The sequence below is a fragment of the Carlito syrichta genome, unplaced genomic scaffold (genome assembly GCF_000164805.1).
Source record: "Carlito syrichta isolate Samal-C Ts95f unplaced genomic scaffold, Tarsius_syrichta-2.0.1 Scaffold316252, whole genome shotgun sequence".
NCBI lineage: Eukaryota > Metazoa > Chordata > Mammalia > Primates > Tarsiidae > Carlito > Carlito syrichta.
In genome coordinates, this window is record NW_007260348.1 from 882,485 (window position 1) to 897,788 (window position 15,304).

At 44.8% G+C, this 15,304-nt stretch overlaps 1 protein-coding gene across 1 annotated transcript in view; it reads left to right on the forward strand.

Annotated features, from left to right (window-relative positions):
- Positions 1-15,304, forward strand: part of CSGALNACT1 (chondroitin sulfate N-acetylgalactosaminyltransferase 1) — a 93,644-nt gene that overhangs the window by 69,974 nt on the left and 8,366 nt on the right. The window contains exons 4-5 of the mRNA XM_008073994.1: positions 6,700-6,878; positions 8,088-8,182. Coding sequence (XP_008072185.1) covers positions 6,700-6,878; positions 8,088-8,182 — 274 coding nt within the window. The remainder of the gene's footprint in view (positions 1-6,699; positions 6,879-8,087; positions 8,183-15,304) is intronic.

Below are 15,304 nucleotides of genomic sequence, written 5' to 3' on the forward strand. Positions count from 1 at the left end.
TTCCTCATTAGGAAGGAAGCTTTATGTCCTCACTCCCTGTGCACCCTCACTGACACTGCCCTGTAGCAAAGGCACGCAGGGCTTAGGTGTGGTGTTCAATTGCCACCCTCTGTTTTTCTACGAAAACTCCTTGCTGGAGACCTCGTACCAGACTTTGAATCTCATCATTTTTCTGTACATCAGCAAATTTGTTTGGTACCTGCCAAAGCTGACTTTGATTTCCCCCATTTAAAACAAAATAAAACAACACAACACAAAATTTTATCCATACAGTGAAAAAGAAAAGACAGCCTGAGCATTTAGCCTGGAAGGTGGTGAATTCTGATTCGCTAAGGCCTTCATTGCAGCCATTTTGAGGTTCAGGCACATCCATGTGTCCTTCTCAATGGACTGTGCCTCATTTTCACGTGAAATTTTAGAACCAGTGGAAATGCAGAAATGGGGTCCCTAAAGGAACTTGCTAAAACAGACTTATATAAGCTCAGAATCTAGGACATTCTAGATTAATTGTTTAAAGTACCTACTATGAAAAATTGGATGATCACATGTTTGGTTTTAAATTCTGCTCTGTATTCAAAATATTGCTAAGTCCTTAATTGTGCCCCACATCTTTAAAAGAAAACTTTTAAACAAATGTTTATAAGAAGTAGAGCTCATACATGAGTTTGGTATTTAGAGCTGTAAGATTTTAAATTATACATTGGATATAATACTAGTTGCTCTGTAAATTTAAAGTTCTTTTTAAAAATAATGAGCTATTGTGGGAAGCGTCAATCACATTAAGATAATTTCCTTGCAATTGTGGGGAAAAGTCTGTATTAGAGTAAATCATATTAGATAGCAAGATCTTTTATCATTTTTTAATCCAGCAATTCTGGAAAATGCAAGGCAATTACAGAAATTAAATCTCCAGTAGAAATAGTAGCTTACTTGGGTCATTATAACCTCTCTAAAAATGACATTTTGTCGCTTGTAGGAGTCCCCATGCACCAGATTTATTGCATAAAAGAAGGAATTGAGTGGGAAATTGAAGAGTTTCATCAGTTGATAATACAATTTCAGAAGAAATCATGAGTAAATCATGTGGTCTTATGGAACTGCACACTCTGCTCAAAACAGGAAGTTACATAATATAATTGTGCTGCCTGCATTCCCCCATGATAAATGCCCATTTCTTACCATTCCATTACTTTAGGAATGACACTAAATATGACATTTCTTTGTATGGGTAAATTAAATATTTCAAACCAAATTTCATCTCGTTTTCCTCATCTCTTGTTTTTCTCTTATTTACATATTTGTCATCTTAAAATCCTGGGTTTGTGCCTGTCCTTCAGAATCCATTGGTCACAGCCTCTTCTGATGTGGGAGGTGGAAGGAATGATGGATCCTGATACAAAGTAAGGGGGCAGGGGGTTCTCGGGTGCCCACCTGAACGAGCTGTGCGTTCTTGGGCAGGGAAAGGTATCTCCAGGCAGCACCCACCCCCACTGATCAGGAGAGATCTGAAACATACCTCCGTGTTTCTCATATATTCATCTCTTGATTCATCCAGTATTTATTAATCATCCATTGTGTCCCTGTGTGTGCCATCTAGTGCACAGTGCTGGATACTCTCTGGAGACAGACAAAAAGAGAGCATGACAGTCTCTGTCCTTGAAGGGTGTGGAACCTGCGAGAGCAGCCTGTAATCATGTCTATACAAACAAAGGCACAGGTAGACACCAGGACACAGGAGGGACAGAGGCAGGACTGGATAAAATGCTGGGAGCTCAGAGAGGGCATTTCAGTTTGCAGTGAGGAATGAGAGAGGTGGTGACACTTGACATGGGCCTTAATGAATGAGTGGGATTTTCGCAAGAATGGATAAAGAAAACGTGTTCTGGGAGGGAACAGCAGGCAGAGACTGGAGGCCCCATCCATGGCCACACCTAGGTGACTAGTCTGTCACGAGTATCTTCTTCCGGCTGTCTCTGTGGCAGGGACTGGGGAGGAGACAGTGGACAAAACAGTGGGCCTACCTGTGCACCACTTTGCTCTGCATTTTAGTGGCATTGTAACCTTGTGACTATGTTGTACACATTCCCAAACCACACCTTCACACTCCACCAGGCACATCAGTGTTTTGTGTTGAAGTGTGTCATCGCCATTGTGTGACTTTGTTGCCTTTTAACCCACTGTTGAGTAGTGGGTGCTCTGGTCTGGTGCTCAAGTTCCCCGCCCAATGACCAGTGTTTCAAGATGAAGATATGGAGCATTTGACAAGGAACCTATCTTGCAGAAGTCAGTTCCTCTCATCTTGTCATATCCTGTTCTAAAGCCTGCATGTCTGGTACTGATAAGTTTCAGATGAGGAGGTTATCCCACTTCTAGGCCCAGAAGGTTTGACAATGTATTAGTCTCTCTGTTTTGGAAAAGAGAGGAAGTTGTCCTGATTCCCTTCCTGGTGTTTTCAGCTCGGCTTCTTTCTTGGCAGAGGGTGCCTGTTCATTATCAGAGGCCCTTCCTGATGGCAAGAGCGAAGATGGAAGGCTTCTTCCAGATTACTGGTTAATTAAAAGAAGCCATGGGTTTAAGGAATAGTACCATTATTTATCTGCATATTAACTCGTTGCTGAACACGGTGACCTGGCAACTACCCTGGGAACCACAGATGAGTGAGAAAGTGAGCACTTTGAGCCTTCTCCAGTGCCTGTGGCTGGCCGGTGGTGCTTCCCCGTCCAGGATGACTGTGTCTCCACCCTACCTGCTGTGCATACTTATGTCCAGCTCCCTCATTGGGACCTGGTGGGTTGTCAGGGCTTCAGAGTGGAGCCAGCATGGATCTAGGCAGTCAGACCAGCAGTAGCAATGCATGTTGCCTTCTGGCCGGTGTTATCAGGGTGGATGAGGGTCCCAAGCCAAGCTAGATGGGGCAGGGTCCTATATGAGGCAAGGAGGACAGTCAAGCAGAGGCTGTTGGTGCCCTGTGCACCACTCCCTGTGAGACCCCCAAGAAAACAGTGTGTGGCTAGGGCTGTGTCTGTTTCCTGGAACTTTCTGTGTGGCCGTGGACACACTGGGGCATGGGTTTGAAATGCATATTCAGTTTGGGTAGTTTTAAGGATATAATGGGGATTACCTCTTCTTTGTTGAGAGGTCTCAGGAAAAGAAAGGAAGCAAATTGCCTTTTACATTAAGCCAAATAAGATTTCCTCCGCAGCATCTGGTTTCCTGAATTCTCTCTCTCTGGAAGCAACACATTTAGCATAGAGGTCAACATTCTAAGACTTTTTTTTTTTAAAGATTCTTCCAGTCCAGCCAGGTAACTCCTAGCACTTTGAGAGACCAAGGTGAGAGAATCACTTAGGCCTAGGAGTTCAAGGCCTGTCTAGGCAACACAGCAATACCTTGTCTCTACAAAAAAAAAAAAAAAAAAAATTAACCGGTGTGGTGGTGTGCTTCTGTGGTCCCAGCTACCTGGGAGGCTGAGGCGGAAGGATCACTTAAGCTCAGGAGGTTGAGGCTGCGGCGAGCCATTATTGTGCCACTGCACTCCAGCCTGAGTGCCAGAGTGAGACCCTGACTCAAAAAAAGTTCTTCCAAATTAAGGTCATCTCAAACACTAGATACCATGAGTTCTCTCCATCCCTTTTTCCAGTCACTGTGACTGGCAGGTAGGCCAAACCCTACTCCCCACCCCTCTGCTGTGCAGAGCAGAGAGCAGCATTGATTAGCAACAGCTCAAGCCAGGGTTTGGGGATTTTTTTTCATATAGAACAAGCTAGATTAACATAGGTACTGGGTAAGCATACATACCAAATTGCCACCCTCCCATCTAAAACTGTAGCACTGTCTCTCTATTGTTCACCAGGCAATTGACCACTTACAGGCTTGTCAGATTTTTTTTTTTTTTTTTTGAGTTGGAGACTCACTCTGTCGCCCAGACTGGAGTGCAGTGGCATGCTCCCGGCCACTACAGCCTTGACCTGCTGGGCTCAGGTAATTCTTCTACCTCAGCCTTCCAAGTAGCCAGAACTGCTAGAGCGAGCTACCACGCCCAGCTAATTTTTTGATTTATTGTAGAGATGAGGTTTCACCATGTTGCCCAGGCTGATCTCGAATCCGCGGGCTCAGGCAGTCCTCTTGCCTCAGCCTCCCAAAGTGCTGGGATTATAGGCATGAGCCACCGTGCCCGGCCTCATCATACCTTTAATGTTGTTACTTCGGTTTCCAACACTTCTTTGTGTTCTTATTTTGCTACTTATCATGATTCCACTTTTGTAAATATTTGACATATCGATGCAAATGGACTGTAGGCTATTCAAGGGGGAAAATCTTGGTGTTGCAGTTCCTTTAATGCAGTCTATTAAGGGACCGCATTCCTCTTCCCTTAGCAAAATTTGCTTGCTGTTGTTCAAACATTTTTATAGTTGAAATCTCTAGTGATAGATTCTGGAAACTCTTGAAGAAGGTGCTTGAATTATGAGTCAGATACAACCTGAATGAGGAAGGACTTGTTCCTTCCTTGTTCTTGGGAATGTCAGTCCTCCATGACCTACAAATTAGCAAATATCCCTGCAGAATGCAGGGCTTGGGTTGTCCCAAAGGGTATAAACCTGGAAAAAAGGAAGAAAGAAAGAAAGAAACCTGCTGTTGACTATATATGTTAAATATACAGCTAATTAAAGCAAGATGGGCCCCAGGATGGTGGACAAGTATCTGTGAGACCCAGCTGGAGATGCCCTTAGATGAACAAGTAAAAATCTAGGTTTCTCCCATGGTAAAACTTTCCTAGAAACTGACCAAACAGGACAGGAAGAAATGGGCTGAGCTGACTTACAGGAGCTGGGACTGTAGAAACCTCTAGAAGCTATGAAGATACCCACAAGGACCTCACCACCTGAATGTCTTTGGAGACAGGGGTTACACTATCCTTGACCAAATACTGAAAGAGTTGTGTATATTCACAGAAAAGATGCACTGGGGCTACCTACCTGGAGAAAAGATTCAAGGTAAAGTTCTGAAAGAGGAAGATAATCCCTCCAGATATAGAGCAGTACCAGAGTAAATGCAGAATCACAGAAAAGCAGAATCTTAGCGTGGAAAGGGACCTTTGCACTCCCTAACCACTGGCTTTTGCTACAGGAAATGGAGATAAAGAGGTAGAGTGACTTGCCTCGAATCAATTAGAGTCAGAGCTGGGGATAGAATCAGTCATATATTCACACGTTTATTCACAGACATCTATTGAGCCGAGGTAGGGTTCTACCCCTGCTCCAGGTTTCCTGACTCATAGGTCAGTGCCCTTCCCAGCATGAGTTCTCCTACTTTGATTTAAATCTGAAAAGCTTGTCTGGCATCAGACTCAGACAAGGATGGGCCCGCAGATCGCCAAGATAAAAAAAAAAAAACGAAGCTCACTCCAAGATCTAAAAGAAGAAGAAGAAGATAACTCAAAGAAGGAGTCCCAGCACTCTTTTCACTGATTAAACTTCCAGATACAAGTACAACTTAGCATTTTAAAAGTTTACGACTCTATATTTGTGTTGACCTTCACCCAAATTAGGCACTTGGAATACAAACTTTAAAAAATGGAAATAGGTATTTTCCACTTTTGAATATAACAAGATTAGGGAGAAGTTGGGGAGTGGGGTTAGGCCAGGTAGTGGGGAGGGTAGGACTGGTGAGGGGAGAAGGAGCCATTAGACAACAATTGGTGGTGTCATCAGGGAAAAGGGAATTTGCCAAATGCCAGGCCCTTGCACAAGCAGGAAATAGAACAGGCCTGAAAGTGTTTCTCTAGTTTTATCTGGTGGAAAACAATCCCTATCCCAGTAGACACTGAATGTATTCCTGGAGCTTTTGCTCAAGACAGACCCCATTTCAGAAGCTTCTTCTATTCCTGGGAAAGAAGAGCAAATGGAAGAAGCCTCTTAGCTTCACTACGCTGGACCTGGAAATCTTCGCCCATACTAATAACAGCAATAGTTGGTGCTTACAGAGTGCTTTATACTCTTGGCACTGTTTATCTAACTAATAACTGTGGGATTGTGGAGGAGGGTGTTATTATTGCTATTTTTGAGATGAAGCAACTAAAGTTCAAGGAGATTAATGGGCTTGCATTAGATCACAGAGCTATCTGTAGGAGAGCCAAGTCTGAGATAGTCCTCGTTTTCTAACTCCAAGTGGGTTGTTTTTCCCGCCGTGCTGTGCTGCTTTACCTGAGGGTGGGGAAGGAATCCAGGTTTAAATCTGTTTCTGGGACAGATACACATCAAGAACATTTTGCCTGGCTCCTGGACTTGAATACAAATGAGAAGGTGCTAGTGGGGGCCGTTCCAATGTGATTTTGTTTCCTTGGCTTGGTGGGCTCAATTGAGTGGCTCAGGAAACACGGAGACTTTTTTGGGTTGAGTTTCTAGTCTTCATTGGCTCAACTTTTCTCCATTGCAAAGAATATCCATTCATTTTTCGATATGGGGAAGTTGCCAGAGAAACAAGAAATAAATTGGTCTTAAAACGTCTCTAGGTTATGTTGGTACCCTTCATGCCAGTGAGTTTCCTGTGAATTCGGGCCATTCTGTCACTACTGCTTGGGTAGTCCCAGTGCCCATAGGGTTACGTGGAAAGATGTGGGTGAGCCCGGGGCATCTGTTTTTCAAGAGATGCTGTCAAAGCATGGGTGTGTGAGTGATGGTACCTGGTCTTGCCTTTCAGAGCTGCCAACTTCAGGAACTTTACCTTCATCCAACTGAATGGAGAATTTTCTCGGGGAAAGGGACTTGATGTTGGAGCCCGCTTCTGGAAGGGAAGCAACGTCCTTCTGTTTTTCTGTGACGTTGACATCTACTTCACCTCTGAATTCCTCAATACATGTAGGCTGAATACACAACCAGGTATGGGTACTCTCTTTGCCACTCTCAGGTGGCATCCAGCTCGCTCGTGCTGGTGTGTCATTGTCTTCACAGTTATCCACGCTAATGTCCTGCTTGGAATCAGCCTATTTTATCCCAGTGGTAAAGAAAAGGAAAGCTATCTTGTGTAATTTAGCCATTGAAACTGTATTGTGGGCTTGTTGGCCACCAGAATTCTGGGACTTTGTCCCAGGTTCATGTTCATACCTCTCTTCCACCTCCAGCTGGGAAATCAGCTTTAGTGAGCATCCTCAGGAGAAAGCGAGGGAGTTCACGGGCCTGGAAAAACTGCCGAAACCTAAAGAGAAAGGAGTAGCCGTGGACAGTTACCAAGGGCAGAGGGGCTATGAGTAGAAAGAATCATACGAATATGATTTTCAAGACTTGACTCATAGGCTGGGCTGATGTTCAGCGGATAAACACTGGCATGGCCATGTCAGTTGTTAAAACACAGACATTCTTCTGTGTAAATTGTTAATTGGCAACTGCCCTAGGCTTTCTAAGTCTAGTCCTGGTGGGGCACCGTGGCTCAGCCTTTAATCCCAGCACCTTGGGAGGCCCAGGCGAGAGGATTGCCTGAGCCCGGGGGTTCTAGACCAGCCTGGGCAATTTGGTGAGACCTTGTCTCTACAATATATCACAAAAACTAGCTGGGCATGGTGGCGTGCGTCTGTGGTTCTAGTTATTTGGAAGGCTGAGGCAGAAGGATTGCCTGAACCCAGCAGGTCAAGGTTGCGGTGGCTGTGAGTGTGCCACTGCACTGCAGCCTGGGTGACAAAGAGTGAGACTTCAAGTCAAAAAAATAAAAAAAGTCTAGTCCTGTTGCCCAAAATCACCCTGGCTCCCTCTGACAACCCTCAAGACTATCCTATGGCTAGCAAGTAAAGGGTTAATGTTTGGGAGGTGTGGGGGGTGCTCTAGCACTTTCACACCCACTCCCATTTGTTCATTCCAAGAGCCACAGATAGCCATTATTTCAAATACTATTCCTGTGCTGGGAGGTCAGAAGTATTTGCAGATCTGACTGGCTTATGTGGCCCTGCACTTTTGAGACCTGTTTGAGAGCTGAGTGAAGTGAAAAGGTAAAGGAGACGCAAATATCCAGGGAGTTTCAGAGGGCTGAATGTGAATGAACAAACCTAACAGTTGTATCTGTCACTTTTAAGTGAATGTTGGTCTTCTGGTTTGCAGGGAAGAAGGTATTTTATCCAGTCCTTTTCAGTCAGTACAATCCTGGCATAATATACGGCCACCACGATGCAGTCCCTCCCTTAGAACAGCAGCTGGTGAGTAATGACCCTGCAGATGCCTTTGTGTGGCCCTGTTTCATGCCTTTCATTACCAGGGGCACCTGACCATGAGCAAAGGTGAGTGGAAGTCTGTGGAATGATTCCCTTAGCAGTTTTTAAGTTTGGCAGATGCTCTGGTCTTCGCTCCTGGCACCTTGTTGATTAAAAGTGCTTGCGATATTTAAAAGTGGAAAATAAATGAGAACAGTACTTTACAGAAAGGTAATTTCACACCTTCCTAGTTTTCTCCTATGGTCTTTGGAAAATAGTATTATTGCATTATAGATGCAGCACATTTTCTCTTTATTATTACAAAATTCTATCAGGTAAGGAAGGTGAGATTTCTGTTCCAGTTAGCAGATGGAAAACAGAATTCAGGAAGAGGTGGCTCACCCCAGCGAGGGCCAGATGCAGCTCCCTGGACCTCAGTGCTTAGTCTCGGCCCATCACACTGCCATTCCACACATCACTGTGCCTAGGGTGGGTGTTAGCATCAGTATGCCACCGCAAGATGACTTTCAAAGGCATAGTGGAGGTACTCATCTACTCAGATCCTGGCTGCAAGGGTGCTGGATAGTGGAACTGTATGACTCCCAAGGGTCACTGTTAGCTGAGATGTCTCCGTCGTCACAGGCAGTTGGCCCGTTCCACAGAGAAGCAAAGCAGACAGCAGGAGGAAATGGCAAGCTGGAAGAGGATCTCTGTACCATGTAGGCATGCCCCTTGGAGACGAAATTTCCCATTACTGTTGCCAGCATCATAAAGAGAAGAAAAGACCCTTCTCGCACCTGGGGCTGGGCTGTGATCATCTCCTGCAGGGAGATCTAAAGCTCCCTGTTTTTTCTAGAGTTGTGTTCAGGCTTAGGCTGAATCTCAGGGGGAACGTTCCATCTGAAGGCCAACCGTCCTTCCTTGTTTTGGGTAGCTCTGCCTCTTGTAGCAAAGCCGTATTTCTTCCCAAGGACCTCTTAGGATGGAGGGAGGACGTCTGCCATGATGAAGATGTGATGGGACCAAGTCTCTCATGCTTTGCCACAGTGAGAGAGTAAACTGATTTTCATTGAGAACATGTGTCCTGTGAAATTCTTTTGGAGGACTTTCTGTTTCAGCTTCCAGAAGCAGTAAAACCTGTTCTCTTCAGTCCCATCTGTGTCTGTCACCTTCCTTCCTCCAATTAACCTCTTGAAGCTGATGTAGTGATATTTTCCAGAAAGTTTCAGCTTTGGGTGCCTTCAGGTTGGACAAGGTTTATTTTTCACCATGGCCTAGCATGATTTAACTTTGGACTTGAGCCAGAGAAACACTAAACATATAGTTCCCTCTTCCCCCAGTGGAATTTTAATACCACTGATATACTGTATATCTGTTTATGTATAGATGTTTATATATATGTGTGTTTTTGTGTGTGTGTACTTCATTCATAAAAACAGTAAGAGTGTTTACTCCTCAGAAACGAATTTTTGATTCCAGTCGTGTGTTGCTTAATGATGGCGATATGTTCTAAGAAATTCACCATTAGGCGATTTTGTCATTGTACAAACACTCTAGAGGGTACTTACACACGCCTACGTGGTATAGCCTACTACGCAGCCTATTGCTTCTAGGCTACAAACCTGTGTAGCACATTCCTATACTGAATACTAGAGGCAACTGTAACACAATGGTATTTGTGTATCTAAACATACCTAATCATATGTTTATGTTTGACTGGAGATGGATCAATTAGGAAAGACTTTCTACGGAGGGTACATTTTGACTCCGTCTTGAAAGAGAGATTATATATATATATCACATGCATACACACACACACGCACACGCACACACATCCCTGATAACCTTCCCTTTCTAAACATAGAAAAATATGTTATAAAAGAAAAAAAATGGCCCATCTACCTAGGGCACTTACCATGAATGAAGTCTGCAGGCCTGGAAGCTGCCCTGGGTGAGTCAGGGAGTGAGTGGTGAGTGAGCATGAATCCTCAGGACATGACACTACGATGGACTTTATAAGCACCGTACACTTAGGCTACGCCAAATGTATAAAAACATATTTTTCTTTCTTTAATAATCAGTTGACCTTAGCTTATTGGATGACCACCAGCGTCTGTGCAGTTGGTCGTTATGCAACACATGAGTCCATTTCCGAGTGATGTTACCTCATCGAGGGGAAATAGGATAGAGGAGTTATTTCCTTTCAGCCAATCAGAATACAGTACTGTTTTACATTTGGCATAGAATGCGACTAATGTTTCCACTTCAAACTCACAAAGACCTTATTGGCTTGCAAGAAATTCTTTTCATTTCACAATCTAGAGGTTTTATCCTTTTATGATTATTCCTGCAGAGAAGCTGGGGCAAAGGGAATCTAGAGGCCCAGTGCGGTTAGGCAAGTTGCTCAGGTCCTCAGAATCAGTGATCAGAGCAGAAGCAATTCAGATTCCCCGTGTCTACTGCTAGATGTTCTGAATTATCTATCCTGCAACCTTTGACATTTACTTCCAAATACACTTTTGACCTTTCCTAGAGCACACAAATCTGATTTTATAGAGTTCCATATTTATGACGATTCAGTCTGGTGAAACAGCAATTCTTCTCTTTGAGATGGAAGGGTTTCCCATCCCAAAAAGAATATTAAGATTATATTCTTTCCTGGATGAACCATATCTTCAGTATGTGCTGCCTACAAGTCAGAAGAACTGCAGTAGTTCGGTAGTTTCATACACTCAGAAGTGGTTTTGCTCACCGTCTTTTTTTCTTTTTTGGTAGAGGTGAAATGACTCTTCTATAAAGGTTGCACAGCCAGCTAATGGCAGAGCTCAAGCCAAAACCAAGATCTCCTCACTCTAGTACAGTGGAAAGAGATTTGCTTAGGATCTAGATGAGAGCCGGTGTATAAAGGAAATGGCCTGACAACAATTCCAAAGGAGAACATCAAACTACAGAAATGAATATAATGGAGATAGATTGCCTAGGTGGCGAGGAGATATAAAATAAAAAGTAATGATTGGAGATGGATCAATTAGGAAAGACTTCCTACTGAGGGCTCATTTTGGCTCAGTCTTGAAAGACCGAGCATATGTATTAATAAATCCTTGATTGCCTTCCCTGGAATACATCAGCATCGAAGGCAAAGTGAGAACACAGCTCTGGAATGCAGCCGTAATAAAAGTTACTTACTTATGCAAACACAAGACACCTTTCCCAGCAGCCCTTGAAATATGACCTCGTTAGTCTGCATGCCAGTTATTCCTTGTCGTGGTTATTGCCACTGTCATTTGATAATATTTTGCCTGGAGACAGAAACAAGAAACCACATTTATGACTGTACGTGTTCAGACGACTTGCTCCCCCCGGCCCCCGCCTTTGTGTGCAGACCATTAGTAATAAGTGCTATGTGAAATCATGGTATAAATAGGATACTAATATTTAATTTTTTTGAGTTTGAAATCATGAGATAAAGCTTGCTGATGCTTTAATGTTGAAACAGTTCGCTGAGAAAGGAACGACTATAATTTTAAAATAAACATTAACTTGAGACAGTTTGCTTTTCTGGTTCAAGCTCTGCCAGTTCCTGCTTGGGTCACTGCAGGAGCCTCCCACCACTTCTATCTTTACTCTCCCTCCCTCGCCTGTACTCCATTCTTTCCTTCACCCTCTGCCAGAGTATGATTCCCAAACACAGATTAATTCCATCTTAAAAAGATATTTTATGGCATGCAGCCAGGGGTGTGCTGGTAAATACTTAACAATCCATTCTCTGGAAGTGGGCGGGTGGGGGAAGGGAGTGTAGGCCCCGATTTATAGCATTTGCCAATTTCCATGGTGCAAATACTCCCACCATGACCTATTTCAGGCTGCCCATGTGACGTCACTGGACCCTGCGTTGGGAGGAGATTTGCACAGTCTTTGTGAGCTGGTACTCACTGGCTCCAACACAGCACCACAATCGCTGGATCCTTGTTAGGATTCATCGTTCTCCACAAACTGACGCTCAGATGGATTACAGAGAAAATATCTGTACACATAGTAAACTTAGCATGAAGTACCAGCTCCATAGACACCCGAACCAGCCCCGCTGCCATTTGAGCACACTTGCTCAGAGTCTCCTGGCTGTCACTCCCCCTGAGGGCCAACTCCTTACCTTTTTTAATGCCTACAGTCTCTGGTGCAGATATCTAAGTCTGCCTTGGGGTCCCGGTGTGTGCGTAGCGTGCTGGCTCCTGTCCTTACTCTTTCTCATCATACCCTTCACCTCTTTAGCCCTCTTCGAAAAGCATTTTACCGCTGACCTGCATTTCCGTTTATCAACTTTTTAAATCGCCGACTGAGCGTAGTACATCCTATGCATTCTTGTAGTCTGTTCTTATTTATTCAGGACACATACACTCACTGAGTACCAAAATTAATATTAACAGGTGCTATTTATGGAGGCTTTCCATAAGCCAGCCCCATCATCTCATGGAATACTCGGTAAAGAGAAGAGGCACCATATTCTCCTTTCACAGATGACAGATTTGAGGGTCAGACAGCATTAAGTCGCTTGCTCACAGCAGCCAAGCGGTAGAGGCGGGAACTCAAGTGCTATGCCTTGTCACTGAGACTCAACTAAGGATGCAAGTCAGTAGAGGACACATCCTTTGCCCTCAGAGCCCTTCGAGAAGGGCAGTGAGTCTAGTTTAGATTACAGTTTCCTGGAAATGAGGGAATCTGGATGATTCCTTGTCCTGCAAGATACCCTTAGAAGACACAATATATTTTTATGCCCATACCAATAAAAAAAAAAAGACTTGTAGAAAAAAACGAGTTGGTAAAAATCTGGGAGGAGATAGCATTTGAGATGTTTCGTTTTGTTTTATTTTTTGGCAGGGTCTCACTCTGTCACTCAGGCTGGAGTGCTGTGGCATGATCATAGCTCACTACGGCCTCGAACTCCTAGGCTCAAGTGATCATCCCACCTCAGCCTCCCGAGTAGCTGGGACTGCAGGCATCTGCCACCATGCCTGGCTAATTGTTTCTTTTTATTTTTTGTAGACACAAGGTCTCACTGTGTTGCCCAGGCTGGTCTTGAACTCCTAGCCTCAGTTGATCCTCCTGCCTCAGCCACCCAAAGTGCTGGAATTACAGACATGGGCCACCACTTTGTGTTCATTCTTAAACAAATTCTTTGTACACTGTGGCACAAAATACTTTATTTCTCATGAAATGACATTGTCACAGGGATCTAGGGTTGGTCTGGGCTAGTGATCTTGGGCAAGTTATCCTACCTCCATACCAAGAGGTCACAAGAAGAGGACATGCAACCCTCCTGGAATTCTGTGCAGCCTGATCACCAAGCCATCAGGGTCCAGAAAATAAAGAATGTACGGGGCAGGGGCCACCCAACCCAGACACAGAAGCCGCCGTAGCTCGGAGTGTCTGCCGTTCACTGGGTGGGACTTGCGACATATTTGGCATGGCCTGGTGCAAAATGAAAATGCAAGCCCTTTTCCCAAAAGCATTCAGAATTTTAAGACAGCAACAGCAGGCGTGGGGTCTTCCAATGCAAGGCTAACCAGACACAGCCCCAGTTCTTGGGACACTCACTCTGATTTAGAGGAAATACTCTGCCTGAGTATTTGTTATTTATTTTTATTTTAGGGGCCAGATTGCCTCACGGGCAGTTGTCCAAGTTGGCGCCATTAAGCCAGACAGGCGCTGACCGCCTCCCAACTCCCCCTGCAGCTGCAGAGCGGCCGCCTTCCCACATCTTTGGGGAGAGATGCTGATCTGTGCTTTGTGTTTTGGTGCTAATAGAAAATAATCGCCCCCGTCATGTGACTCGCCCACAGAGCTGTGGCTCTGGAAACTTCCTGTGGGAGAGCAGGCCTGACAACTGTCCTTTTGTAGTGTGTTCATGGTCTGCAGCGTTCTGCTGAGATCTCAGGTGGGGAGGGAGAGGGCTGTGCAGAGAAGCTGAAGGAGGCCAGCCGTCAGAAGACATTTTTCAAAATGAGGCTAGCACTTGAAAACAGATCAGCAGAATTCAGGACAGGAGAAAGAGGCTTTTTAAAAAAAACATTATCTTTGGGTTTCTTTCTCTTCTGTTGTAGCAGACATCATTGATGCATATCTTATCAATGTGTGAACAGGACAGTGGAGCTCCTAACGCCTGGGGCAAAGTTTCTGAGAAGTCACGCATTCTGCCTTAGACCCAGGAAAACAGTTTTGTCTGTTGGTGCAGGGCTGCATTAGTCTGAGAGTTTTCACCATTGGACTTCCTAGGGCTTTGCTGGGCCACTTGCTGATAAGCATCTCCTACTTGAAGCATGTCTGTTTCTATGACTTGAACCCATCTCTCCCCTAGGACTGCTCCCTGTTCATTCACTGAGGAAGTGTTTATCGAGTGCCTGCTCTGTGCTCTACAGTGTTCTAGGCGCTGGAGAGACAGCCATGACTGAGACCAAGTCCTGAGCTTATATTCACCAGTGCTAGTGGGTACAGACAGTCTGCAAACAGAGAAACAAATAAATGCATCATCATTTCAGAGAATCATCATTGTTAGAGAAAAGATAAACCAGGGGAGCCGTGTAGAAAGTGACACGTAAGGCCAGGCTCAGTGGTTGAACCTGTAATCCTAGCACTTTGGGTGGCAGAGGCGGGTGGATTGCCTGAGCCCGCGGGTTCGAGACCAGTCCAGGCACTTGATGAGACCTCATCTCTACAATAAATTAAAAAATTAGCCAGGTGTGGTAGCATGCGCCTATAGTTCTGGCTACTTGGAAGGCTGAAGTGGAAGGATCACCTGAGCCCAGCAGGTCGACGCTGAGGTGGCCATGAGCATGCCACTGCACTCCAGCCTGGGTGATCGAGTGAGACTACAACTCAAAAAAGAAAAGAAAAGAAAGTGATACATGGGGTGGCAGGAGGATGAGGATGATCACTCTGACATCGGAACAGAGCTGAGTGGTAAGCAGAGAGTGACCCAAGCTTGAGGAACTGCAAAGTGTCCAGCCTTGGAGACCTATGGGCCCAGAGAGTCCAAAGAACAGAAAACAAGGCTGTCTACAGGGCCAAAGAATGAGAGGAAATGAAGTGGCTGAGGCAGCCAGATCACGTAGGACTTGAGGTTTTCTTGTGGAT